This window comes from Caretta caretta, chromosome 2 (assembly GCF_965140235.1).
Source record: "Caretta caretta isolate rCarCar2 chromosome 2, rCarCar1.hap1, whole genome shotgun sequence".
Taxonomy (NCBI): Eukaryota; Metazoa; Chordata; order Testudines; family Cheloniidae; genus Caretta; species Caretta caretta.
In genome coordinates this window covers 268,688,449-268,715,258 of record NC_134207.1, presented here as the reverse complement: position 1 = coordinate 268,715,258, position 26,810 = coordinate 268,688,449, and the positions used below count along the sequence as shown (strand labels likewise).

At 52.8% G+C, this 26,810-nt stretch overlaps 1 protein-coding gene across 3 annotated transcripts in view; it reads right to left on the bottom strand.

Annotated features, from left to right (window-relative positions):
- Positions 1–3,938: 3,938 nt before the first annotated feature.
- LOC125633072 (uncharacterized) overlaps positions 3,939–26,810 on the bottom strand; it is a 32,002-nt gene continuing 9,130 nt past the window's right edge. Inside the window, exons 4-7 of one of the 3 annotated variants that reach the window (XM_075124696.1) lie at positions 26,289–26,375; positions 25,406–25,507; positions 23,225–24,308; positions 3,939–4,951 (exon numbers count right to left, since the gene is read on the bottom strand). In XM_075124696.1, coding sequence (XP_074980797.1) covers positions 4,171–4,951; positions 23,225–24,308; positions 25,406–25,507; positions 26,289–26,375 — 2,054 coding nt within the window. In that variant the 3' untranslated portion in view covers positions 3,939–4,170. Of the gene's footprint in view, positions 4,952–21,944; positions 24,309–25,405; positions 25,508–26,288; positions 26,376–26,810 lie in introns of those variants that run through there. The other 2 variants (XM_075124694.1, XM_075124695.1) reach the window with 2 other exon arrangements.

Here is a 26,810-nt window from a genome sequence, read left to right as displayed (position 1 = left end):
AGTTGGGATTGGTCCTGCTCTGGGCAGGGGGTTGGACTAGATGGCCTCCAGAGATCCCTTCCAACTCTGTTATTCTATGATTCTATGAAAAGGGGAACAAAGGGGACCAGGGAATAAGATATCAGTCAGACAAATTTCGATACTGGAACAAACTATTAAACAATCCGTTTGTAAGCATGGGGAGGATACCAGTTACAAGGAATAGTCAGCATGGATTTATCAAGAACAAAACATGCCAAACCAACCTAATTTCCTTCTTTGACAGTTTTCAGAGGAACAGCCGTGTTAGTCTGTATTCGCAAAAAGAAAAGGAGTACTTGTGGCACCTTAGAGACTAACCAATTTATTTGAGCATGAGCTTTCGTGAGCTACAGCTCACTTCATCAGATGTTTACCGTGGAAACTGCAGCAGACTTTATATACACACAGAGAATATGAAACAATACCTCCTCCCACCCCACTGTCCTGCTGGTAATAGCTTATCTAAAGTGATCAACAGGTGGGCCATTTCCAGCACAAATCCAGGTTTTCTCACCCTCCACCCCCCACACAAATTCACTCTCCTGCTGGTGCTAGCCCATCCAAAGTGACAACTCTTTGCATAATCAAGTCGGGCTATTTCCTGCATAGATCAAGGTTTTCTCACATCCCCCCCACCCCCATACACACACAAACTCACTCTCCTGCTGGTAATAGCTCATCTAAACTGACCACTCTCCAAGTTTAAATCCAAGTTAAACCAGAACATCTGGGGGGGGGGGGGGGGTAGGAAAAAACAAGAGGAAACAGGCTACCTTGCATAATGACTTAGCCACTCCCAGTCTCTATTTAAGCCTAAATTAATAGTATCCAATTTGCAAATGAATTCCAATTCAGCAGTTTCTCGCTGGAGTCTGGATTTGAAGTTTTTTTGTTTTAAGATAGCGACCTTCATGTCTGTGATTGCGTGACCAGAGAGATTGAAGTGTTCTCCGACTGGTTTATGAATGTTATAATTCTTGACATCTGATTTGTGTCCATTTATTCTTTTACGTAGAGACTGTCCAGTTTGACCAATGTACATGGCAGAGGGGCATTGCTGGCACATGATGGCATATATCACATTGGTGGATGTGCAGGTGAACGAGCCTCTGATAGTGTGGCTGATGTTATTAGGCCCTGTGATGGTGTCCCCTGAATAGATATGTGGGCACAATTGGCAACGGGCTTTGTTGCAAGGATAAGTTCCTGGGTTAGTGGTTCTGTTGTGTGGTATGTGGTTGTTGGTGAGTATTTGCTTCAGGTTGCGGGGCTGTCTGTAGGCAAGGACTGGCCTGTCTCCCAAGACTTGTGAGAGTGTTGGGTCATCCTTTAGGATAGGTTGTAGATCCTTAATAATGCGTTGGAGGGGTTTTAGTTGGGGGCTGAAGGTGACCGCTAGTGGCGTTCTGTTATTTTCTTTGTTAGGCCTGTCCTGTAGTAGGTAACTTCTGGGAACTCTTCTGGCTCTATCAATCTGTTTCTTTACTTCTGCAGGTGGGTATTGTAGTTGTAAGAAAGCTTGACAGAGATCTTGTAGGTGTTTGTCTCTGTCTGAGGGGTTGGAGCAAATGCGGTTGTATCGCAGAGCTTGGCTGTAGACGATGGATCGTGTGGTGTGGTCAGGGTGAAAGCTGGAGGCATGCAGGTAGGAATAGCGGTCAGTAGGTTTCCGGTATAGGGTGGTGTTTATGTGGCCAGATGTTCTGGTTTAACTTGGATTTAAACTTGGAGAGTGGTCAGTTTAGATGAGCTATTACCAGCAGGAGAGTGAGTTTGTGTGTGTATGGGGGTGGGGGGGATGTGAGAAAACCTTGATCTATGCAGGAAATAGCCCGACTTGATTATGCAAAGAGTTGTCACTTTGGATGGGCTAGCACCAGCAGGAGAGTGAATTTGTGTGGGGGGTGGAGGGTGAGAAAACCTGGATTTGTGCTGGAAATGGCCCACCTGTTGATCACTTTAGATAAGCTATTACCAGCAGGACAGTGGGGTGGGAGGAGGTATTGTTTCATATTCTCTGTGTGTATATAAAGTCTGCTGCAGTTTCCACGGTAAACATCTGATGAAGTGAGCTGTAGCTCACGAAAGCTCATGCTCAAATAAATTGGTTAGTCTCTAAGGTGCCACAAGTACTCCTTTTCTTTCTTTGACAGTGTTACTGGCCTAGTGGAGGGGGGAAGCAGTAGATGTGATAATACCTTGATGTTAGTAAGGCTTTTGACACAGTCCTACTTGACATTCTCATATGCAAACTAGGGAAATGTGATCTAGATGAAATTACTATAAGGTGGGTGCACAACTGGTTAAAAGACTGTACTCAAAGAGCAGTTATCAATGACTCACTATTAAACTGAGAGGACGGATCTAGTGCGGTCCCACAGGGGTTCCACAGTGGTTCTGATGCTATTCAATATTGTCATTAATGACTTGGATAATGGAGTGGAGAGTATATAAAATATAAAATATGCAAATGACACCAAGCTGGGAGGGGTTGCAAGCACTTTGGAGAAGAGGATCAGAATTCAAAACTGGCCTTGATAAATTGGAAAATTGGTCTGAATTCAACAAGATGAAATTCAATACAGACAAGTGTAAAGTACTTCACTTAGGAAAAATCAAAAGCACGGCTATAAAATGGGGAATAACTGGCGAGGTGAGAAGGAGCTGGGGGTTACCGGGGATCACACATTGACTATAAGTCAACAATATAACACAGCTGCAAAAAGGCTAATATCATTCTGGGGTGTATTAACAGGAGTGTCATAGGTAAGACACGGGAGGTCATTGTCCCACTCTGCTTGGCGCAGGTGAGGCCTCAGCTGGAGAACTGCATCCAATTCTGGGTCCCACACTTTAGGAAAGATGTGGACAAATAGGAGAGTCAAGAGGAGAGCAACAAAAATGATAAAGGGTTTAGAAACCTGCCCTATGAGGAAAGGTTAACAAACTGGGCATGTTTAGTCTTGAGATAATAACACTGACGCAGGGGACCTGATAACAGTCTTCAGATGTGTTAAGGGCTGTTATAAAGAGGACAGTGTTCGATTGTTCTCTGTGCCCGCTGAAGGTAGGACAAGAAGTCATGGGTTTAATCTGCAGCAAGGGAGATTTAGGTTTGATATTAGGAAAATCTTTCTAACTATAAAGACAGTTAAGCTCTGCTGTGGGCATCCAACGGGGGTTGGTTTTTAAAAACAGGTTGGACAAACACCTGCCAAGGATGGTCCTGCCACAGCACCGCTGGGGACTGGACTTGATGACTTCTCGAGGTCCCTTCCAGCCCCACATTCCTAGGATTATAAACCAACAGCCTGGGAAGTACGGCAAAAAGCAAATGAACTGGTAACTGGTTCCAATTTTTTTTCCAACTTTCTTTTAATTGATATTCAGGCAACTGCCAACAATGAACAAAGCGCCACCAGGGAGTGGCTCAAACCTGATGTACAATCCTAGGTGAAAACAGGCATCCCTCATATAAGAAAGAGAAACATGCTCCTGCTCTCACTGCCCTGGTTGTGTGGATAGGGTTAAGACACCCCCCACCTGTACTGGGAGATGGCTGAATTCATATTATTCATTTGGACTGAGGTCAAAACATGCCTTTATACCAGGTAACCTTGGTGCAGGGCAATGGGAAAACCCAGCCACCACGCAAGAGTAAACAGGGGGAATGTTAGAGCTAGTCTGTAAAATGAACTGGGAAGAAACAGCCATTGAAATACTAGAGGCTGACAGAGCCGTTCTCAGCTCAGACCCCTGCAGCACCCACACCATGCCCAAGAGGGTCTGTCGCTGGCAGTCCTGGCTGACACTTGCCCTTCCCCCACATCACCAGAACCACTTTTGGATTGACCCACAAAATAGGCATCTACCTACATCCCCCATCTCCCCTCCCAGCTCCCGCTATTGTTCCATGTCTTTTCAGAGTAGAAAAGTCAAACTCCCCAGTACTGAATCCCAGAATATCCCTGGACTGATATTCCCTGTAACCGCCCTGTACTGAACTACAAGCTATAAAATTCTAACACACAAAGAAACTGGCAAAAGTCCCTCATGCAGTCAGTGCTCCCTGGTCAGCTGCAGAAAGGATTGGGCAATGCAGACTCTGCGTTCCAGGGACTCCCTGCGATGCGGGAGGCTGTCCCGTTTCTAGGGGCTGAGCCGTGGGTGGGTTGCCTGGTGTCGTACCAGAGCATGCTTGAGCCGGAAGCTTTTCCCGCATTCAAGACAGGGGTGGGGCCTCTCTCCTGTGTGGACACTCTGATGTCTGTTCAGATCCTTCTTCTGCCGGAAGCTCTTCTCACAGTGGCCGCAGGCAAAGGGGCTTTCTCCCGTGTGGATCCTCCCATGTCGCAGAAGATCCTGCCTCTTGCGGAAACTTTTCCCACACTCCTTGCAGGTGTGGGGCCTGGTGCCCGTGTGCACCTTCCGGTGGGCATTGAGGTTCGATACGTGGTTGAAGCATTTCCCACACTCAGTGCAGGGGTAAGGTCGCTCTCCTGTGTGGGTGCGCTGGTGCTTTCTGAGGTCTTGGCTCTGCTTGAAGCATTTCTCACAGGTCCCACAGGGGTAGGGCCTCTCCGCCGCATGGGTTCTCTGGTGCGCAGTGAGATGTGCCAGCTGGCTAAATCGCTTCTCGCACTGGGAGCACAGGAAGGGTCGCTCTCCCGTGTGGGTTCTCTGGTGGCTCGTAAGCTCCTGTCTCAGGCAAAAGCTTTTCCCGCAGTCCATGCAAGGAAAGGGCCGATCCCCCGCGTGCGTCTTCTGGTGTCTCGTAAGCCCTGCCATTTGGCTGAAGCTTCTCCTGCAGTCCAGGCAGCTGTAGAATCTGTCTCCGGTATGAACTCCCTGGTGTCTGGCCAGATCCTTCTTCCGCAGGAAGCATTTCCCACATTTCCAACATTCATGCGGCTTCTTCTGACCATAAAACCTGCCCAGACTTTGAAAGAAGATCTTCCCCTTCAAGCTCTGCTCACAGGCCGAGCAACTGGGCACCTTTCCACAGGCCTTGGCTCCTACCTCTGAAGAGGACTCCACGTGCTTCCTGGAGCCCTTTTCGCTCTCCCTTGGACTGTCCGGCCCCTTCTCTGCTGGGATTCTCTTGGGTGTTTGCAACCTGCGCCGCCTCTTGTAGGTTCTTCCCCGGCTTGGGCTCTGGAAAACTGTCTCTTCACCACCTCCCAGTGGGATTGTTTGCGACTCCAGGGTCTCAGACCCTTCCTCCAGGTGCTGCTCCTCAGCTCCGTTCATGTTCCCTCTGCTGTATTTCCCAGGGGCGGTTTTCTCTCACCCCCCCTCCTTTTTCACTGTCTCTCCTAAGCAGGATGGGAACCCAATAAGACAGTGTGAACCAAACTTCCACAGCCAATGCAAGAGGAAGAAAATTCTTCTAATAAAAAGAGTTAAAAAAACACCAACACAACCGCCTGGAAGTGACCTCCTGGGTAGCTGGGTGGGAGACAACGGGTAACAGAAACTAGCGGACACCTTCAATTGCAAGGGTGTCAGGGCACTTTGCAATAGAAAGGAAGACTCAGAATCTGGGCTGGGCAAAGTAAGCAGAAGATCGCTGTGGTGCGGTGAGACAGCTGGAGACCCAGCTGCACCAGCCCAGCGAAGGCCGGGTTCTTTCAATCCCTCGACACCAGGGAGAAGGGTACCTTGGAAATTCTAGTAATAAAATCAGGAGTAACAACAATCAGTTCTCACCCTGGGCTGGGGAGCTGAGCACTAGTTTAAAGAGAACAGATTTAAATTTCCCAGGACAGCAGCGCAACAGACCCTGCTGCACAGTTTGACTCACCTGGATCTCCTAGCAGAAAACCCAAGGAAAGACTTACGGACCTGGAAACACTAAGGGGAGATCAGAAGTTTGCAGAGTACCCTGGGAGTTACCAAGTTGGAACAGGAATCTGGAAAGAAAAAGGCTTTGGTAAGACAAATACTTCATCTGAGCTTCCTGCCCCATCACACCATAGCCCCAAACCCCAGGAGGGGCTGCAGGCTTAGAGGGGAGCCTTCCTGCTCACAAGCTGTGGAAAGCTGCTGCATTTGAGGGAGAAGATCTCATGCAGTTCTATGGACGGCTGTGGAGATGAACAGAGTGAGGGGGCTAAGCAGGTAACTTACCCATAATTTCACCAGTATGACGAAGCTCCAGAATTCAGCCCAAGAAAAGAGACTGAGTTAGCCAGACTTGGTGAAAGCCTGTGTCTTGGGATTTGGGACCATCCACAAACCAGAACCAGTCAGGGCCAAGCCAAGAGCAAGGAGCGGGAAAGAGAAATCACAAACCGAGCTCCCATAACGGAGGCACTGAGAAAGCTTGTGTGTCTGGCATATCCAAATGACAGCACAGACATCCAGAATACACTGGCAATGGGCCAGTCAAAGGCACCTCAGTAGATACAGGACTATCAAGTGCACCTGCCTCATCAGGGAACAGTTTTAGAGCAGAGAGGGGTGAATCTGTGAGCTCAGTTAATGACAGGACATCCCCGAGTAACAGGAAGTTGCTGGTGAATTGGGAGGGCCCAGCACGGGAGGAATGATTAGCGACTGATGGGAAGACAGGAAAGTACAAGGTTCCCTGAAAAAAGAAAAGGAGTACTTGTGGTTCCTTGAAGATTCCCAGCAGAGGCGCAGTGCTGTGCCCTGTTACAGTCTCTCCATCTGATGAGGGCTCGGAGTGGGGAGAAGGAACTGGGAAGCTGAGAGTCTGAGTGTCTGGGGGCCCCGGGTCGCAGCGATTTTCAATATATTTTTAGCAGATTTTTGACAGAAATGCCTGTTAAACTTTTCCCTGGCAGTCATAGGTGCTGAAACTCGGGGAGCTGGGGGTACTGCCACACCCCCTGGCTTGAAGTGGTTTCCACAATATTCCGGGTTTACAGTTTGGTTCAATGTCTCTTAGCACCCCCACTATAAAGATTGTTCCAGCAGAAGGGAGCTCCTGTGTGACCCAGAACAAACAGTGATTTAAACAGGCCAAGCTATTAGGCAGTTGCTTAAATCAGCAGCTCAGTGAACTGAGAAGTTTCAAACCATCCCTAGAGAACCTCCCTTAAAGCAGTGGTTTTCAAACTTTTTTTCTGGCGACCCAGTTGAAGAAAATTTTGATGCCCACGACCCAATGGAGCTGGGGATGAGGGGTTTGGGGTGTGGGAGGGGCTCAGGGCTGGGGCAGAGGGTTGGGGTGCAGGGCTGAGGGCTGCAGGGTGGGGCCAGGAATGAGGGGTTCAGGGTGTGGTCGGGGGCTCTGGGCTGGGGGTTGGGATGCGGGAGGGGGTCAGGGCTCTGTGCTCGGGGTGCAGGCTCTGGGGTGGGGCTGGGGCAGGGGGTTGGCGTGCAGGAGGGGGTCAGGGCTCTGGGCTGGAGGTGCAGGCTTTGGGGTAGGGCTGGGGATGAGGGGTTTGGGGGGCAGGGAGGGACTCTGGGTTTGGGGGGGGTCTCAGGGCTGGGGCAGTGGATTGGGGCGCAGGGTTGGGATGAGGCCTTACCTGGGGCGGCTCCCAGTCAGCGGCGCAGCGGGGGTGTTAAGGCAGGCTTCCTGCCTGTCTTGGCACCGCGGACCATGCTGCGCCCCGGCTCCTAGGCGGATTTTCAACGGCCCGGTTGGCAGTGCTGACCAGAGCCACCGCGACCCAGTGCCTGCCATCCCGTGACCCAGTACTGGGTCACGACCCACAGTTTGAAAACCACCTCCTTAAAGTGACTCAGAGCGGCCTGATTTTCACTGGCTGCTGCTGGGCCCTGAAGTCTCCATTCTGTCGGCCTCCAGCTGGGGAAAAGAGGGTGAATCCTCACTGAGGCCCCAACTCCGCTAGCAAAACCGCTGCGCCCCCGAGATGCAGGGCAGGGGTGGGAATCAGAGCCACTCGTCGCCCCAGTCCGTGCAGGCCAGGCCATGTAGGGTTTAAAGCACATCAGGGCTCAAGAGTCTGGGACAATGACTGTTCTGGCCATTGCAATCCTCTCCCCACTGGAGCCCGCAATAGCCCCTGTCCTGGCTGAAGATGCAGCCCCAGTGAGCCCTGGCAGCCCCCACCCTACCTGAAGAGACTGGCCTGGGCCAGGGCGGTTTCCAGGAGCCCCCCAGGAGATCCCCGTTCCTGCCGATCTCTGACCCGAGTGAATACACAGACGGGGCCCTGAACTCGGGGTCGAGCGCAGCTCGTGCTCACTCTCCTGACGGAAAAGCGGAAGGCCGCATCCAGCCCAGCAGCTCGGAGCTGGCAGCTGCAGCAACAGAGGAGAAATCTCCCTCGAAAGTCCTGCTCCCGCACCGCAGCCCCACCATGGCCATTTCACAGCAGCCTCCGCCGGGCCTGGGAAGATGGCGGCTGCCTGCCGAGTTCTGCAGTGGCAGGGAAGTCAGGCTGCCCTCCCTGAAGATGGCCACCCCCAGCCAGGAGGCAGGGAAGGGGCACTGTGAGTGCAGGCAAATCTGGGGAGGACACGACAGCAGCCCGGTGAATATGGGGTGGGGCAGGGACGGGCACTGCAAACGTCGACATATGTATTCAAGCAGCTTTACACACTCACACTGACCGGCACACAGGGGATCGGCCTTACACACAGGACCAGCCTTACACACACATACAGCCCTGCACACGTGGGACCAGCCTTGCACACTCACACAGACCTGCACAGGATCAGCTGTACACATTGGCACTGCCCTGCACACACGGATCAGCCTTACACACTCACACTCCCCTGCACACAAGACTAGCCTCACACACACAGGATCAGCCTTACACACACAGCCCGGCACACCCAGGACCAGCCTTACACACTCACACTGCTCTGCACCCACTGGATCAGCCTTATACACTCACACTCCCCTGCACACATGGGATCAGCCTTATACACACACAGGCCGGCACACACAAGACTAGCCTCACACACACAGGATCAGCCTTACACACACAGCCCAGCACACCCAGGACCACCCTTACACACTCACACTGCTCTGCACCCACTGGATCAGCCTTACACACTCACACTCCCCTGCACACAAGACTAGCCTCACACACACAGGATCAGCCTTACACACACAGCCTGGCACACCCAGGACCAGCCTTACACACACACACTGCTCTGCACCCACTGGATCAGCCTTACACACTCACACTCCCCTGCACACATGGGATCAGCCTTATACACACACAGGCCGGCACACACAAGACTAGCCTCACACACATAGGATCAGCCTTACACACACAGCCCGGCACACCCAGGACCAGCCTTACACACCGGCACTGCCCTGCACGCAGGCCCGCTGAGCCCCTCACCCCAAAGCCCCACTCACTCGCTGCGGGAGCCACGCCGTGGCTGAGCCCACACGTCAGCCAGAGGCCGCGGCTGCAGGCCCAGGCGGTGCCCCTCTCTCTGCCCCTCGGGGCCGGGCGGCGGGAGGAGACGGCGGGCAGAGCCAGCAGCTGCCTGCCGGCCGGGGGGCCCTGACTGCCAGCCCTGAGCCCTGACCCCTAATGGAGAGAGGGAAGCGCCGGGCCAGCAGAGACGCTCTGGGGCTGAGCTGCCAAACCCCGGCTGCTGCTGCCCCCGGGCGCGTCGCCCTCCCTGCTCTGCCCATGGTCCTGACGCCCACTTCGGCCAGCTGCTCTTCTAGGAGGGGGCACGCGCCTCGGGCAGGAACGGGCGCGGCCGCCGTGTTAATACGCCGGCCCTGCTCCCGCACCAGGCCTCTGGGTGCTGCCGCAGGGTCAGTAACGAAGGGGCCAGTGCCTGGCGGGGGGGCGGGGGACACCCCTCTGCAGGGCGCAGGAAGCCTGCGGAGACCAGGTCTCATAGGGAAAAGCCCCTGTTTCTATGTACTCCTTTTCTTTTTGCGAATACAGACTAACACGGCTGTTACTCTGAAACCTGTTTCTATGCTGTCACGCAATGGCCCATTTTAGAGAGGGGAAAGGCCCAGGGAACATCCTGGGGGGTGCGTGGCAGACCCCCAAGCCTCCCCCGTTATGTGACTGTTACACACCCCACATGCAGAATGGACCCGGCTCCCCCAGCCAGGCCCCCAAGCTCACAGCAGGGCAGAACCCACTTCTCTGCTCGCTGATGCTTCTGCAGCAGCTTTGAATGAACTTCCCCCAGAGGCATTTCCTGCATCCAGTGTGGGAACAAAGCCCCAGATCACCCTGCCTTTGTGCAGGGAACACAGACCTGGGGAAGGGGGGAAGCTGGAGACTCAGACAGCTGGGGAGAGTCTGCATCGAGCCGGCAGAGCTTGATCTCCAGGCTCCAGCCATGCAGGGCTTGCCTGTGTGTGTCTACCTGTTCTGGGAAGCGCCCCTCCAGCTGCGGTGTAGACAGACCCTTAGGGCTTGGGGGCTGCCCCAAAGGAGCCGATCGGAATCAAATGGAGGTTCGGGTTCACACTGGGCTCTTCACAGCTCAGCCAGAGCTCAGTGACAGAAGGAAAATCGCTATTTACCCAGCAAGAGCAGTGTCCCATAGTTCTCCAGCATCACATCCCGGTACAGCTCCTTCTGCCAGTATCTCCCACTCCTCCTGGGAAAATCACCCAGCCCTGCAAACACAAGCGTTCCTCGCTCAGCCCCTGCTGCTCCCACCTCCCTCCACCCCAGACTCAGCAGGAAAAGGGCTCTGTGTGTGTGTCTCGCAGCAATCACACAGCCCAGCAGGGCTAGCCTGGGGGCTTATCCACTCCCTGCAAACAGCCACCTGAGCTGGGGCCGCTGCAGCCCTGGGTCCAAGCTGTAACCACGCAGTCAGGAGCCCAGCTCCTTCCCGCCAAGGCTGCGCGCACAGTAGGGTTACCATACGTCCGTATTTTCCCGGACATGTCCGGCTTTTTGGTTCTTAAATCGCCATCCGGGAGGAATTTTTAAATATCTAAAAAAGAAAAGGAGTACTTGTGGCACCTTAGAGACTAAGGTGCCACAAGTACTCCTTTTCTTTTTGCGAATACAGACTAACACGGCTGTTCCTCTGAATTGGTTAGTCTCTAAGGTGCCACAAGTACTCCTTTTCTTTTTGCGAATACAGACTAACACGGCTGTTCCTCTGATAAATATCTAAAAACGTCCGGGATTTTGCCATTATTATTTTTCCCCAAAGAAGAGTTGATCCCAAGAAAGAGAGTGAATGTTGATCACTCGAGAGAGTGTCTGCTTTTCCCCCCTAGCTCCCAGCGCTTGTGCCGCATAACAGCTGTTTTGCACGGCAGGGAAGGAGGGGGCAGGAGGGGGAATGCGGCGCGCTCAGGGAAGGAGGCAGGGCCAGGGCAGGGATTTGGGGAAGGGGTTCAATGGGGCAGGGAGGGGGCAGAGTTGGGGCAGGGACTTTGGGGAAAGGGTTGGAATGGGGGCAGGGAAGGGGTGGAGTTGGGGTGGGGCTGGAGGTGGGGGGGGCATGAGCAAATCCCCCCCGGGGAGTGTCCTCTTTTTTGAACGTTCAGATATGGTAACCCTAGCGCAGAGTTTCCCTTTCCCGGCAGGCGAGGCTCAGACCGGCTCTACAAAGACAAGCCAGGGCAGGGGATTTACCCCAGTGGGTTGCTGCTAAAACCTTCCAGAGAGGAGGGGGGACCTGGTCAAAATAGAACAACGGGGAATCGCCCCCGCCCGTGTCACTGAGAGCAGCAAACCGCGTCAGAGAGGAGACATTTGGAGAGGCTCCATTACTTTCCCTAGTGATGGGGTTGGCCCCTTTGCCTCACTCAGCTCAGGCGGCGAGTGTGGATGGGTTAGTGCCCCTCCCCCAGTTCCCTGCACTCGCTCAGGCCCATGGGGTTTGGGCTCCCCACTCTGTGGGAGACATTAAACAGCAGCAAACAGCCTTTGCCCCTCTGCTCCCCCCACCCCCAGGGCACCAGAAGGGTCACTGAGAGACTCCCCCATGGAGCACCATCTCCCCTCCACGCAGGCCCGAGTGGTGAGGGTCACAGCTTTCCCCCTCCCGCACCCCGCCCCACACATCCCCCAGAGAGACACCTACCCCCGTGACTGCTTAATGCAGGGGTCTCTGGAGAGGGGCTAAGGGCCCCAGAGCCAGTGAGAAAAGCCCCTCTGGGGAAAGTTACAGGAAAAACCCTTTAAAGAAAGGCTACTCTGAAGAGTCAAAGGTCAGGGCCCTGGGGGGGCGCACACCCCCACACTTCCTCACAGGCCTAACACAGAGCTCCCCTCGGCCAGGCCATACGCCGAATCCTGCCCCTGCCTGGCAGTGCCCGGCTTGTCGTTTCTGGCAGGGCAGGCCATTAACCCCTTCCTGCCCTGGAGCTCGCACACCCCATGGCACCCCTCCTAACCTTGCGACGCAGGTGGAGGGCTCCTTCCCTCACTCCTGCCCTTTGCACCGTCTCCCTCCCCCTGTATCCCACAGCCGCCCTGTCCGACACCCCGTTCACCACCTCCCCAGCTTGCATTGCTTCTTGCCAGCTCAGGGTGCAGCCAGGCTTCAGTCATGCTAGAAAGTGTGGGAGCCTGGGGCCATCTTTACTGGGGCAAATATCTCATCCTGCTGCAGAGACCGAAGAGAAGTGGCAATCATCTTAACCAAGGGCAAGCTGCAGCTTCGCTCCCATTGAGAACAATGGGAGATGGTGGCCATTTTGCATAAGGGCAAAAGTTGTCTAGATTATGCCAGACAGTGAACTAGGCTCTCTGTGGGCCTCCTCTCCCACCTGCCATGGATGGAGGCGAAGCCTCATCTCCCAAGCCTTGGGAACAATCCTGCATTGATCCTAGAGCCTAACAGGATTCGGGGCTTTTCCCCCATGGGAGTAGTCTGCCTCCTTCCCATGTCACTTCCCTTTCCCACCGGGAGGGAAACCCCAGCCCCACCTCGCACTGGGGGAGTCCTGGTTCAAGGGCTCTATCATCCTGCCTGTAGTGCCTCGGAGCAGGAGCCCACTGTGCCAGGCACCGACCAGGCTGAACACAAAGTCAGTCCCTGCCGCGCCAGGCTCAGGCTCCTGCTAGGAAAGCACACGAAACGTAAGTAGGGGTGATCTGCTTTGCCACGGATGCGTATTGTATAGGTGGTGAGTGAGAGATTTTAAGGCCAGAAGGGGCTATTAGAACATGTCGTTTTATCTGCATGGCACAGGCGAGAGAATTTCACCCAGTTACCCCTGTATGGTCTATTTCTCTGTCTAACATATTCCCCAGTCCTAGGAGCCGATACACCTGTGCAGGTGGAACTGCTGGACTAGGGCCTTAGATTGTTAAATTCCTTGAATCTTGGCTTCCCTTCTGTACTGACCTCAAGCGAGAGCCATGCTGTTTGCTCTCAGTAAGTAACGGTGGTGGTTTTAGGAATAAACTCTATTTAAGACTCTTACCGTAGAAAACAAAAAGGTGCAAAAATGGTCAGCCTGTGAAATAAACAAAGTTCGCTGGGTCATCCACTCATTTAAATCTTTTTGACGTTTTCCTTTTTTGAAAACTCAGGCCAAAAGAAACAAACCACAAATGTACAGGGGGAACAGCTCTCATCTGACATACAGTGCCACATATATTGTACCTCAACCTGCCCCGGGCAACACAAGTCCGTGGCTCAAGAATAGATATAAGAATTACATGCAAAACAAACTGTTAAAAGAACATTTATGGTTGCAAAGTCAAGCACTGAAGTCAGGAAGTGCCAAAATGACGGTGTTCCAGCAACCTTAATTTTGTCTCCTCCTCTCTATTGCAGTCAGGCCCTTTCCTTCTCCTCTGTACTAGAAAGGGTCTTGTCCGGTGCTCGTCACCATGGTATCTGAACGCCTCCACGCTGCCTGGGCACCAGCATGTCACTGAGAGCGAGCACAGGGCAGCCTCCCTGCTCTCCCTTCCTTGCCGCTGGGAGGAACAACTCCAGGGAAAGTCCTGCTCAGAGCAGACAGAATCTTGAAAGAATTTAGCTGTCACGCTCTCAAGTCCCAACCGAGCTTGTGCGACATATGGAGATTTTGGATGCTTATAACTTGGCCAAGTTTGGGTGGTTTTTCAAGGGAACAGCAAAAGGCATATCCTGTGCCGAACTTCAAGTCTCTGCTCCAAAGTATGAAGGTACTAGAGCTTCTCACTGAAAAGGCTATACGAATATTTTAACTTGGGCAAAACTGTCTTTTCCCCTAATCTCATTCTTGGAGATGGCTGAACTGGTTCATCTGAAACTTTCCCCGATTGTTCAGCCTGAGGCAAATACCTGGCACGGAAAAGGTCAGGACCCATGGTTAAAGTTTGGCTAAGTTCCAAGCCCCTGAACATGGAGCCCAATAATGGACAGTGTTTGGCAAGCTGTACTATAGGTTGGGGCAGTCTGTTTTTTATCAAGGTCCAAATTTCTTGGTCAAGGTACAGTCAAGGTCCAGACTCCAGAGAAAATAAAATAAAATAACAAGTAAATAAATATGTGGGGGTCCATTCAAAAGCTTCTGGCGGTCTGGATTTGGCCCACTGTCCACCTATTGACTACCCCTGTTATAGGCAGTGCTATCAGCTCCACCTATAACAACAGCCATTTGTCTTTACAGAAAGACTTAGGATTAAACCAGGTGTCCATCTAGTCTGGGATGCCGGCTCCAAAAGTATCCCGTGCCTTCTGTTTCAGAAGACAATGCAAGAAACCCCCTGGTGGACAATGATAATCTTGTTTCATTTGATTGGATTATTTAGGTTTCTAACATGTCAGGATCCAATGCCAATAATACTATCCATTTCTATGTGGGTAAAGAAAGTACAAAATAGCTTCAATCTTCCACCTCAAAGAGGTGCAGAAGTGTCATTGCAGAGAACGGCGATCATGCAAAAATTAATAGAAACGGACAGAGAAATCATTAGTTTTTACAGTCTATAGATTAGCTGGGAATAGCCATTGAAATAAATAAATACAATATTCAGTGTAAAACACAAAACAAAAGATACCAAGTGGGGAACTCGCAGGCCCTTGCCCACATGACAACTGTGGGTTCTGGAATCATTTCCCAATGCCTTCATCTCACCTGCTCACAACAAATATGGTGGAGCTGTAGTCACTCACCAGCTTTTTTCTGCAGCACAACCCTGTGTCACTGTTTGTGCACCGGCACCTAGCACAACCTGTGTGTGTGTACCAGTGCATTCTGGGAAAATCTGGACAGCTATCCCATGGTGCTTCACCAGGGAGATATTCTTTAGTATTATTTGTATTATGGTAATGCCTACAGGCTCCCCATGGTGATCAGGGCACCATTGTTCTAGACACTGTGCAAACATAGTGAGAGAGAGTCCTGCCCGGAAGAGCTTACAGTGTAAACAGACAAGACAAAGGGTGGCAAGGGAAAAGAGCTACAGAGCAGTGAAGGGATCTGCCCTAGGTCATACAGTGAATCAGTGGCAGAGCCAGGAAGAAACCGCAGGTCTCCTGACTCCCAGTCCAGTGCCCTATCCACCGGACCAAGAGAGCAGGGAGGATATGCACAGAAGTTTCTTTCTACCTAGGATTTTATATTGTCCTCATTATAGTATCTCAGTGACTCCCATTGAGAAAAACAGAAAGGGAGGCAATGCATGCTGGAAGAAAAGGAGTACTTGTGGCACCTTAGAGACTAACCAATTTATTTGAGCATGAGCTTTCGTGAGCTACAGCTCACTTCATCGGATGCATACCGTGGAAACTGCAGAAGACATTATATACACACAGAGACCATGAAACAATACCCCCACCCACCCCACTGTCCTGCTGGTAATAGCTTATCTAAAGTGATCATCAAGTTGGGCTATTTCCAGCACAAATCCAGGTTCTCTCACCCCCCCCCCCCCCAACTCACTCTCCTGCTGGTAATAGCCCATCCAAAGTGACCACTCTCTTCACAATGACAGGTTTCAGAGGAACAGCCGTGTTAGTCTGTATTCGCAAAAAGAAAAGGAGTACTTGTGGCACCTTAGAGACTAACCAATTTATTTGAGCATGAGCTTTCGTGAGCTACAGCTCACTTCATCAGATGTTTACCGTGGAAACTGCAGCAGACTTTATATACACACAGAGAGTTTATATACTCTGTGTGTATATAAAGTCTGCTGCAGTTTCCACGGTAAACATCTGATGAAGTGAGCTGTAGCTCACGAAAGCTCATGCTCAAATAAATTGGTTAGTCTCTAAGGTGCCACAAGTACTCCTTTTCTCTTCACAATGTGTATGATAATCAAGGTGGGCCATTTCCAGCACAAATCCAGGTTTTCTCACCCCCCCACCCCCCTCCAAAAACCACACACACAAACTGGTTTTTGGAGGGGGGTGGGGGGGTGAGAAAACCTGGATTTGTGCTGGAAATGGCCCACCTTGATTATCATACACATTTTAAAGAGAGTGGTCACTTTGGATGGGCTATTACCAGCAGGAGAGTGAGTTTGGGGGGGGGGGGGGGCGCGGAGGGTGAGAAAACCTGGATTTGTGCTGGAAATGGCCCAACTTGATGATCACTTTAGATAAGCTATTACCAGCAGGACAGTGGGGTGGGAGGAGGTATTGTTTCATGGTCTCTGTGTGTATATAAAGTCTTCTGCAGTTTCCACGGTATGCATCCGATGAAATGAGCTGTAGCTCACGAAAGCTCATGCTCAAATAAATTGGTTAGTCTCTAAGGTGCCACAAGTTCTCCTTTTCTTTTTGCGAATACAAACTAACACGGCTGTTACTCTGAAACAATGCATGCTGGGACATCCTACTGCGCGGACAACTGGGAGAAAGCAGGCCCAGCTAACTCAGTGACCAGGCACATTACATTGCAAAAGGCTGCCAGCCAGTAACGGGAAGACAACCATACTGCGGCCTTGCCTGACGGCAGGGGCCAATCTCTCCTAGCTGCCATGTCACTGAATTGTATCTGTGGTTAAGCGTGGGCATAAACTGTGTTTAGAGCTGACCGTGCCACCAGCTGGTTACACTCCAGCTCCGCGTTCAGAGTTGCAGTGCGTACAGCATTTCAGTCATCTCTCGCTCGAGACCTCTGGAGATCAGCCCGCCAGGGCAAAGACAGCCCATTATTAATACGTCTAGCCAGCAAAATCTCCTCTCCCTGATCCGCATTCTATCTAAACTATCTGTGGGTTTTACACTGCCATCCATCACTGTAGGATCTGAGCACATTCATGTCCTGCTTCTGTGTGTATATTAAACAGTTTATCCTATTTTCTTTCCCAAGACTCCTGTGATTTTCTCAGATTCCTTTTTGCAAAAGAGCCAAAGGAAAACAGCAGCATACATAGATTCATAGAATATCAGAGTTGGAAGGGACCTCAGGAGGTCATCTAGTCCAACCCCCTGCTCAAAGCACGACCAATCCCCAATTTTACCCCAGAACCCCCTAAATGGCCCCCTCAAGGATTGAACTCACAATCTTGGGTTTAGCAGGCCAATGCTCAAACCACTGAGCTATCCCTCCCCCCAATACTGGACTGATATCCAGCCAACTAAATTCCTTACCAATGAGCCACAACCTGGAGAGCAACAGACTTGCAGAAAAGACTATCAGATATATTCCCATAGGAATTCACCTGCACATAAAAGAAACTCATGCAGAGTCCTACATTAGTTGGCACACTGGGGGACGCTGCACAAAATGATCTTGTAATGGCCTTGCAATTTATAATTATAACCTTTGAGGGCATGTTCTCTGCATCACCTTGAAACCAAAAGGGGCAGGTTAAAAGCTGTAAAGCATTAGCAAGAATACACACAAAAATCGTAAATACGGTAGGTCTGGCTGAACCAAAAATACTATTTTTTTTAAAAGTACTCAATGGAACAGCACAGAATTCTCTGTCACTGGAAAATCAGGGCACAATTAAACGGGCTGCTCTAAATCCACATTAATTTGATGTCAAAAACCTCAGTCTGTGTACTATGCTAGTTACCCCCAGCTGGAAAATCCCTTTCTGATTTGAAGCCAAGTACTGTCTGTAGTAGGAAGAGAGCCAGAGAGAGAAGCCCTTGTATCAGAGGCCTGGCCTGAGCTAAAGCAGTGGGCAAAGTTTGCCGATATAAAGCAAAGTTAGCAAACGTCAAGCTCTGCCTGATTGCAAATTCACAGCATCTGGCAAGAACAGGGCTGACATTGCAGAAACACACATTCCTAAGACGTGCTAGGCACAAAGTGCTCACGCAAACACACCCCGATAGCAAGTGGTACCAGAACATCCCGATATCAAGGATGGTACAAAAACATCCCCCAAGGATAACAGGAACACACTGACCCCTCCTAAAAGATAAGGTCAGGATGACAGTACATAATAGAGATGTTTTAATTGAACCAACATGTACAAGGTGATGGGTAACAACTAGCCACATCAGGGGCCAGTAACGAACTATAACAGAGGGGCAGTACTAACTTGTTTGTATCAGGGTATAAAGATGTATCTTAGAGGAGAATCTTTGTCCAGCTGAGGGGGGAATGGAAAGTCCTGCCGCTCACTGAGCTGTGTCCATTGTCATGGGCATAAGCGTCTTAGTATCCTCGTAGAGTCTGCCAGGCGCTATTACCGTGCTCTGTCGACAATGAACCTGGTCTGGTGCCTTCATACCTTAACTGATCTTGTGGTCATTGGGCGCTTCGCTCAAGGTCTGCTGTGCCGGCTGTCTGCGCAGAGCTGGGGCAGCACACAAGGAGAACACACACACGCAGCCGAACATCTAACCACACTGCCACATCCACTACAGATTCTTTCACAGATTCCAAGAACTGAAGGAACCTTTAGGTCAGGGACCGGCAACCTTTGACACGCGGCACGCCAGGGTAAGCCCCCTGGCGGGCCAGGCCAGTTTGTTTACCTGCTGCTTCCACATGTTCAGCCAATCGCAGCTCCCACTGGCCGCGGTTCGCCACTCCAGGCCAGTGGGGGCTGCAGGAAGCGGCGCGGGCCAAGGGAGCCTCGTCCTTCATTGGAACGCAGCCCAGTGGAGTGGTGGAAGGTCAGTGCACAGCGTTTTCCAAGGCTTGGAAAACTGGCAAAGAGTTACCTGTGCATTCCAGGACCGTCTGTGCCTGCAGAACATGTGTTTTCCAATGCTGGCCTTCCTGTTAATTGGCTGCGCACAAGACTGACACCAGAGTATGTAAACGTGTGAATGTTTCTTCACAAAAATCAGCAGCAGAGTTGAAATTCTAGTGCGGCTTTTTGTGTTTTAGGATGGCTCAGGGATATTTTGTAAAAAGTTAAACAAAGGAATGGGTTTTACACATACAACTGTTTTTGTTAGTAAAGACACTTGACAAAGATAATAGGTATGTGGGGTCGATTGTGAATCGTTAATGATTAAACATTTACCCGATACAATTTTAATGGTTTAAATGTTTACTTTTTTAGACGCTATTTACATCCCTAATATGGGCAGAGGTCAAGTATTGCTGGCGAGCTCTTTGACTGAGAAACTTTCCACTGGAGCCTGCTGAGTCTCTGGGAATCACAGGGTGTGCTCCTGTTGCATGGGGTGAATCGAACATATTCTGAAGGAGCGTTACATAAAATCTAGGGCACAGCAGTCAATTATTTTTTGTCAAAGTCCAGATTTCTTGGGCAAGGTAGAGTCAAGGTCCAGACTCCAGAGAAAATAATAAACACCCAACAACAATAACAATGATCAGTACAGGTTTCAGAGGAACAGCCGTGTTAGTCTGTATTCGCAAAAAGAAAAGGAGTACTTGTGGCACCTTAGAGACTAACCAATTTATTTGAGCATGAGCTTTCGTGAGCTACAGCTCACTTCATCAGATGTTTACCGTGGAACATCTGATGAAGTGAGCTGTAGCTCACGAAAGCTCATGCTCAAATAAATTGGTTAGTCTCTAAGGTGCCACAAGTACTCCTTTTCTTTTTGCGAATGATCAGTACAGCAGAACCGCAGAGTTACGAGCCCCTCGGGAAGGGAGGTTGTACGTCACTCTGAAAGGTTCGTCACTCGGAACAAAGCGTTAGGGTGGTTCCTTCAAAAGTTTACAACTGAACATTGACTTAATGCCGCTTTGAAACTTTACCGTGCCGAAGAAAAATGCTGCCTTTAGCCATTTTAATTTAAATGAAACAACCACAGAAATAATTTCCTTACCTTGCCAAATCTTTTTTTTAAACTTTCCCTTTATATTTTTAGTAGTTTATGTTTAATGCAGGACCGTACGGTCTTTGCTTTTGTGTATGCGGGGCGGGGGGGGTAGGGGGGCAGGAGCGATGTCTCTGCTGCTGCCTCATTGCGTACTTCCAGTTCCAAATGCAGTGTGGGGTTGACCAGTCAGTTCATAACTCTGAGGTTCTACTGTAAATAAAAAGATTTCAGGGTCCATTCAAAAGCATCCGCAGGTCAGGATTTGGCCCGCGGTCTGCCTATTGACTACTCCGATCTACGGCATGGGTTGTAAACAGTTTGTCGGGTTCTACTTTTTGTTGTTGCAGGAGCCAGGAAATTGCATTAAACCTGGACAGCCTCTCACCAACCTTAGACTTTAAGGTCAGAAAGAACCATTAAGTTCACTCTTGGGAAGATCTCTGTGTCTGGACATCAGTGGCACAAAACAGGCTCCTGGCTGAGCACTGATTCCACCAGGCAACTCATCACATGGAAAGGAGGGGATTGCAACCCACCTAAGGGCTAATTCACAAACGGCCGATGGGAGCTGGGAGCAGTTTTGGAAGGGGGCTGTAGATATTTGGGTTGGGTTCACAGAATTTAAACGTTTAGGGGGGAGTTCTCATACTCGCCTGGGAGCAGGAAGTTGCACTGTGGAAACCCAGATGGCCACAGAGTGACTGTTCCTTATTCAGACTCTCTCTTCCCCAGCGCTAGATCGCCCCGAAATGGCACACTTTACATGGTCAGTAGGGGCGCCATAGACACCTCGCCCCGCTCTCACGCTGCAGGATGGGGATCTAATGCTAAAGCCAATGGTGAAACTGGCAGACTTGAACGGGAGCAGCACAGGGTGCCAGCTCTGGAGGCACCCCGCTGACCGCCGTGACATCAGTCTGGATTTACACAGCTGAAACCAAGTCGAAACGGGCTGTAGCGGGGTGGCCGCCCGCTCCTGCCCAGAGGGGTTTAGAACAGCCCTGAGAGAGGGCTGTTGCAGGAGAAAGGCAGCGGGGCTGATTGGGGAAGCAGCCTCAGCTGGGGGCCACGCCCCAACCAGGGTCCAGCTGGCTCTATAAAGGCTGTGAGCCAGAAGCCCAGAGAGAGAGATGGGCCTGGCTGCAGAGGCTTAACTAAGTATCTGGAGGGGAGCAGGGCTGGGGATAGGCCAAGGGAGCTGGGGAGCTCCAGCCTAGGAAAGCCCCAGGCTGAAGGCTTGGTAAGGCCTATTAGATACTGGGGTTGCAGGGGACAGCCATGGGTAGCCAGAGGCAGCAGGTCCAAACCCCCTCGTCTGTAATGAGTGGTTTATGCTGCAGTCTGCCCCAGGGAGCGGGGGGCTAGTTGGTGACTGGCAGTAGCCTAGGACTGAGGCAAGGTGGGGATAGTGGGGGGGGGTTTCCCCTGGGAGGGGGAGACACAGAGCTGTGGGATACTAAAGGGGCACTGGGGTCCTGGCAGGGACATGGGTGCCAGCAGCAAGGCAAGACACCGGCCGACAGAGGGCGCTCTGGAGGCTGGAATGCTAATTCCCTGAGACAACCAGCAGGAGGCGCCGCCGGTGAGTCTGCGCCCGGTTACAAGGCCCAAGCCAGATGCTGCACCAGATCTGCCTCATTTACGGCTGTTCAGCCCCATTGAAGACAATAGGGTTGGAGCAGTGTAACTGAGGAGATTTTGGCCTGGTGCCTGTCCCTCCAGCTGGCTTTTCTAGAGCAGGGGTTCTCACAACAAATGTTTTGGTGGCCTCAGAGTGCGGCCACCAACTCTTGCTAGCAGCCGCTCTCACAATTTTTCCTAAAATACTTAATTAACTTTAGGAAAAACAAATCAATATAGACAGATACATATCCAGGTCCGTGTGATTCATTTATGTAGGGTTTTTTGCAGACTCAATATTAAAAATAATGTACAGTTGTCTCTATTCTTTACTGGCCCTAAACAGAATAGAAACACAAGGTGCTCTGCACGTTCTTGACTTTTTTTCTTCTTCTTTCTTTTGCTTTTTGGGTTGCTTTTTTTTTTTTAGACTTGCTACAGAGTCAGTCTGCTGTGAGAAGTGCTAACAACATACAAGTATCACTTCTCACAGCAGACTGACTCAGTCCCGGCAGGCCTGGGGACAAATTAAGCCCAGATGGGGAAGTGGGTATGGAGACCGCGGGGGCCAGGGACGATGGGGCACAGGGGAGGCAGTGGGGGCCAGGGTGACGGAGAGGGTGAACTCGGGGCAGAGCCCGCCATGGCACAGCCAGGGAATGAAGCCTGAAGCCCCACGGCTGGAGCCCGACACTTAAGGGCTGATGCCCGACCCTGCTGCCCCCAGGAAGGTGGGGAACTCACTGGCTGCTTGCTCCTCCAGCTTGTGTGTCTCCAGATGGGGGCAGAGCCCAACCACGACTGACAGCCCTGGAGGTGGGGCCAATGCTTTGCAACGCCCCCCCCAATCACTGCTGTGGCCACATCTGAGAAACACTAGACTAGAGTCCTTATTACCGCAGTGATCTGCACTGTCTGGGCCAGGCAGCTCCTCCCGGGGCGAGGCCTGGGTCAGCAGGGTGAGTCGCCCATCTGGGGCGAGCCGCTCAAGAAGCGGGGCTAAGCGGTAATGGAGTGAAAGGTCAGGCTTGACAAAGCCCTGGCTGGGATGATTTAGTTGATTGGGATTGGTCCTGCTTTGAGCAGGGGGTTGGACTAGAAGACCTCCTGAGGTCCCTTCCAACCCTGATATTCAATGAAACGTGCCTGGAGCTGGCTGCCAGAGCCTGGGCCACAAAAGCGTAACTTACACTTGCTTGAGATGTCGTGGGGTGGATCAGACCCCGGTGTAAGTGCTATTGAAACCAATGGGATCTCAGTCCTGGAGGTGCTGCCAGACAACATGTCGGCTGGGATGGCTTGATCTAGCACCCTCTGCTAGTCCCTTTCCCCCTCCGCTCAGCTTCCTCAGTTAGCACATCCGCTGAGAAGCGAATGGAGCGGCTCCTGACTTGCACTGGCGGGAAGGGGAGCAGAACGCGGCTCACAGCCCAAGTGACGTGGTACCCCAAATTCCTGACGGGCTCACAGCAGCACCCCCTTGGTTCATTCCAGGCCGGGCCGGGCCGGGCCGGCCGCTGGGAGCCGCTGCCCCAGGTGTGTCCTTTGGTGGGCAAGGAGGTTGGACACGTTGCTGAAGCTCTTGCCGCACTGGGCGCAGGGGTAGGGGCGCTCGCCCGTGTGCACCCGCTGGTGCTTGGTGAGGTCCTGCTTCTGGCTGAAGCTCTTGTCGCAGTCCGTGCAGGGGTAGGGGCGCTCGCCCGTGTGCACCCGCTGATGCTTGGTCAGGTCGTGCTTCAGGCTGAAGCTCTTGCCGCAGTAGGAGCAGGGGTAGGGGCGCTCGCCCGTGTGCGTTCGCCAGTGCGTGTACAGATTGGAGACCTGGCTGAAGGCCCGGCCACAGTCGCTGCAGAGGTAGGGCTTCTCCCCCGTGTGGATGCGCCGGTGCGTCTTGAGCCGCTGGCTCTGCCCGAAGCTCTTGCCGCAGTCGGCGCAGGCGTAGGGCCGCTCGCCGGTGTGGATGCGCTGGTGGATGGTCAGCTTCTGCTTGTCCTTGAAGCTCTTGTCGCAGCTGGTGCAGGCGAAGGGCCGCTCGCCCGTGTGGATGCGCTGGTGCCGGACGAGCACCTGCTTCAGGGTGAAGCTGCGCCCGCAGATGTTGCAGGCGAAGGGCCGCTCCCCCGTGTGGATGCGCTGGTGCTTGATGAGGTTGGAGACGTGGCTGAAGCTCTTGCTGCAGTCCGTGCAGGGGTAGGGACGCTCCCCCGAGTGGGTTCTCCGGTGCTTGGTGAGATCCCACTTCCTCCGGAAGCCTTTCCCGCACTCCGGGCACTTGTGGGGTTTCTCCTTCTTGGGAGCGCTGCTATCCTGTGCATCGGGAGGGGCCGTCCCATTGGCTCTCGGAGCACACGCCGGGCACGGGCTCGGCCCCTCTCCAGTCTCAGGCCCGGACTGCATATTTAGGGAGTTGCTAGAGCACCGGTCACACCCCCACGTGGCCCCCAGCTCACTCTCCGGTCTCTGAGCCCCACATGAGCTCCGGGAGGCTCCTTGCAGCTCAGGGCTCAGGACAGCTCCCTCTTCTGATCGCCGGAGTAACACCCTGTAGGGCTGCAGGGTCTCAGCCCCTTCATCCGGATGCTGCTCCTCAGAACTGCTCCTGACCCTGCCATCTGCTGGGTGGAAAAGAGAATCCAGAGATTATCCCTCAGGGAAGAGAAAACACTAATATTCTGGGACTGAGCACCCCCACGCCCCTACTTCCACGACCCTTCTCCCAGGAGGCACCTGTAGCTCCTGCAGGAAGTGGAGAAGGGCCTGCGATTTCAGTGGGGAGCAGACAATGGGCCACATTCATGCTGGGGTAACTCCATTAACTCCAATGCAATCACCCCAGCGAGGCGTTGGCTCACTGTGTTCTCATGAAAGCAGATTTTCTCTTGTGAATACCCCATAGCTCCCAGTTCTGAACTGCCAGCCCCAGGCAATGGGCGTCTCCAGGTCCTCACTCTGCCGCAGCATCTCCCGACAGGCAATTTGTGCCGCATCTCCCAGCATCCGGTGAGTGCAGGAGCCACCAGGAGAAAGTCACCAACACTGCAAAGCGCTGAGGGTACAAGAGCAGGGAAGAGCCCGACCTGCCCCGAGTGGGGAGAGTCCAGCGTGGGCAGACTCAGTGTGGGGGTGACCAGAGGCAGTTTCCCAGGGGCTCTCCTAACAGGCCCACCTGCTCCCAGTCAGGGGATTTAGGGAGAGCGAATCCGGCAAGAGTTTCCCCTAATCTTAACCACCTGAGTATTAAAAATAGCCTCCCCTCAGACCCGGCAGGGGCATGTCTGACCCTGGACAGCAGCGTCTGTAAGGGACTGAGGGCTTCAGGCCTGTGAGGAGGAAACTGTGTGTGCAAGGGAGATGAAAATTCCTTGTGTAAACACACATTGCCTGGAGGGGCCGAGAGACGGCCCTGGGCGTGCGCCAAGTGTGAATGCCCAGTAGTGGCAGTGACCGCAATGGTGCGAGTCTGGGTGTCGAGCATGGCAGCAGAACGCTATCTGGCACAGCAGCTGCATTCCCGCACCTCGCCGCAACAGCCCAGAGAGATCAGAAAACGGGTGGGCAAAGGGCTTGGCCCGGGAGGGGACGGAAGGCCGACAGGCACCTCCTGAGACACGACAAACCCTGCTGGAGCAAGCCCGGGCAGCAGCTCGGCGAGTCACTGCTCCCAGCTCTTCGCCCTGGAGTCGGAGCAGCTCCCAGGACCGCTGCCGCTCACCTCGGCCGATGCTCTCGGGTCTCTCCCACGCCACGGCGCACTGGAGGATGCTGGCCCATAACCGGCGCTGCTGCTCCCCGGACCCACTCAGGACATCGCCGCCTGATGGTTGGAAAAGAGAATCCAGAAACTGTCTCAAGCTGCAGCCAAGAGGAAACGGCTCCTAACCACCAGCAGCGGGATGGGGCTGGGACGTCCCCCAGATGGCACATACAGCCTGGTACCAGCAGCGCACAACTCCCAACTCCTCAGAGCACAGAGAGGTGGGGGCATCATTTGGGGAGGGTTGGATTGCAGCAGGGAGGAAGCAGAAACAAGGTACCAAATCTATTCTGCTGTACGCAGGTCCCATTGCATTCAAGGCTTCCCCCAGGGTTGATGGTACCCCAGGAAGCCTGTTTCCTTGGCCAATCTCTTGTGAGTCCCTAATGGGTACGAGATATACCGGGAAGGTGGCATCCCCCAGTCACACCCACCTGGAAGGACAGCGCCTACATCTTCCCGCCACAGCAAACTGCGGTAGCATTCCCATGAAGGGGCCCCTCTCTGTGGGCTGAGAATAGGACACCGTCACTGCCTGTACAGACACACTGCTGAGGATGAAGGGCCCAGGAGCAGCCTAGCCTCTCCCCAGCAGGAGGCAGGAGTGTCCCACTGGGGCCAGCGAGCGGGCAGGGAAGAGTCCATGCTGGATGAATGGGATGTAAGGTAACCAGACACAGGTCTGCCCGGGCCCCCAACCCAGTCTGTGATCTTAGGGAAACACAGCCCAGTGCCTTTCCCTAACCTCAGCCCCATGTGAACGAGAACAGAGCCTCAGCAGCCTGGACAGGGTCTCTGCCCAGCTCTTCTCTCCAAGGGAGCTGGGCTGGGTGTTACTCACCTCGGCAAGGGCTCTCCGGAGGCTCCCACAACATGGAGTCCTGCTGGGCGCTGACCCACGGCTCACAGCACAGCTCCTCCTCCTCTGCTGGAGGGAACATAAGCCAGATGCTACTTCCTAGACCCGGGAAACACTCAAACCCCCCTGCAGTGGGGCCTGACCAAGGCAGCCTCACATCCCTCCCCCAGCATATGCGTCTGTAGGTCACCCTGTCGGCACAGCGATGACGGCTCTACCTGGAGGATGATCCTGCTTGGGAGGAGCAAACACTGGAAGTGTCGAGCAGAGCAGCAGGGATGTGGGGGTGAAAGAGCCAGCGCCCCTGACTAACAGCCCCACTCCCCAGGAGAGACTGAAACAGGAGAACATGCCAGCTCAGCGGACAATTTTCACGGAAATAATCATGGTCCACAGGGAGTCTGAAAACTGAGGGGCAAGGGGCTTGTGCTGGGGATGAATAGACAGGGGAGGGGAGGCAGATGGGACATGCCCAGACATGACACCTGTGCTGGAGGAAGCCAG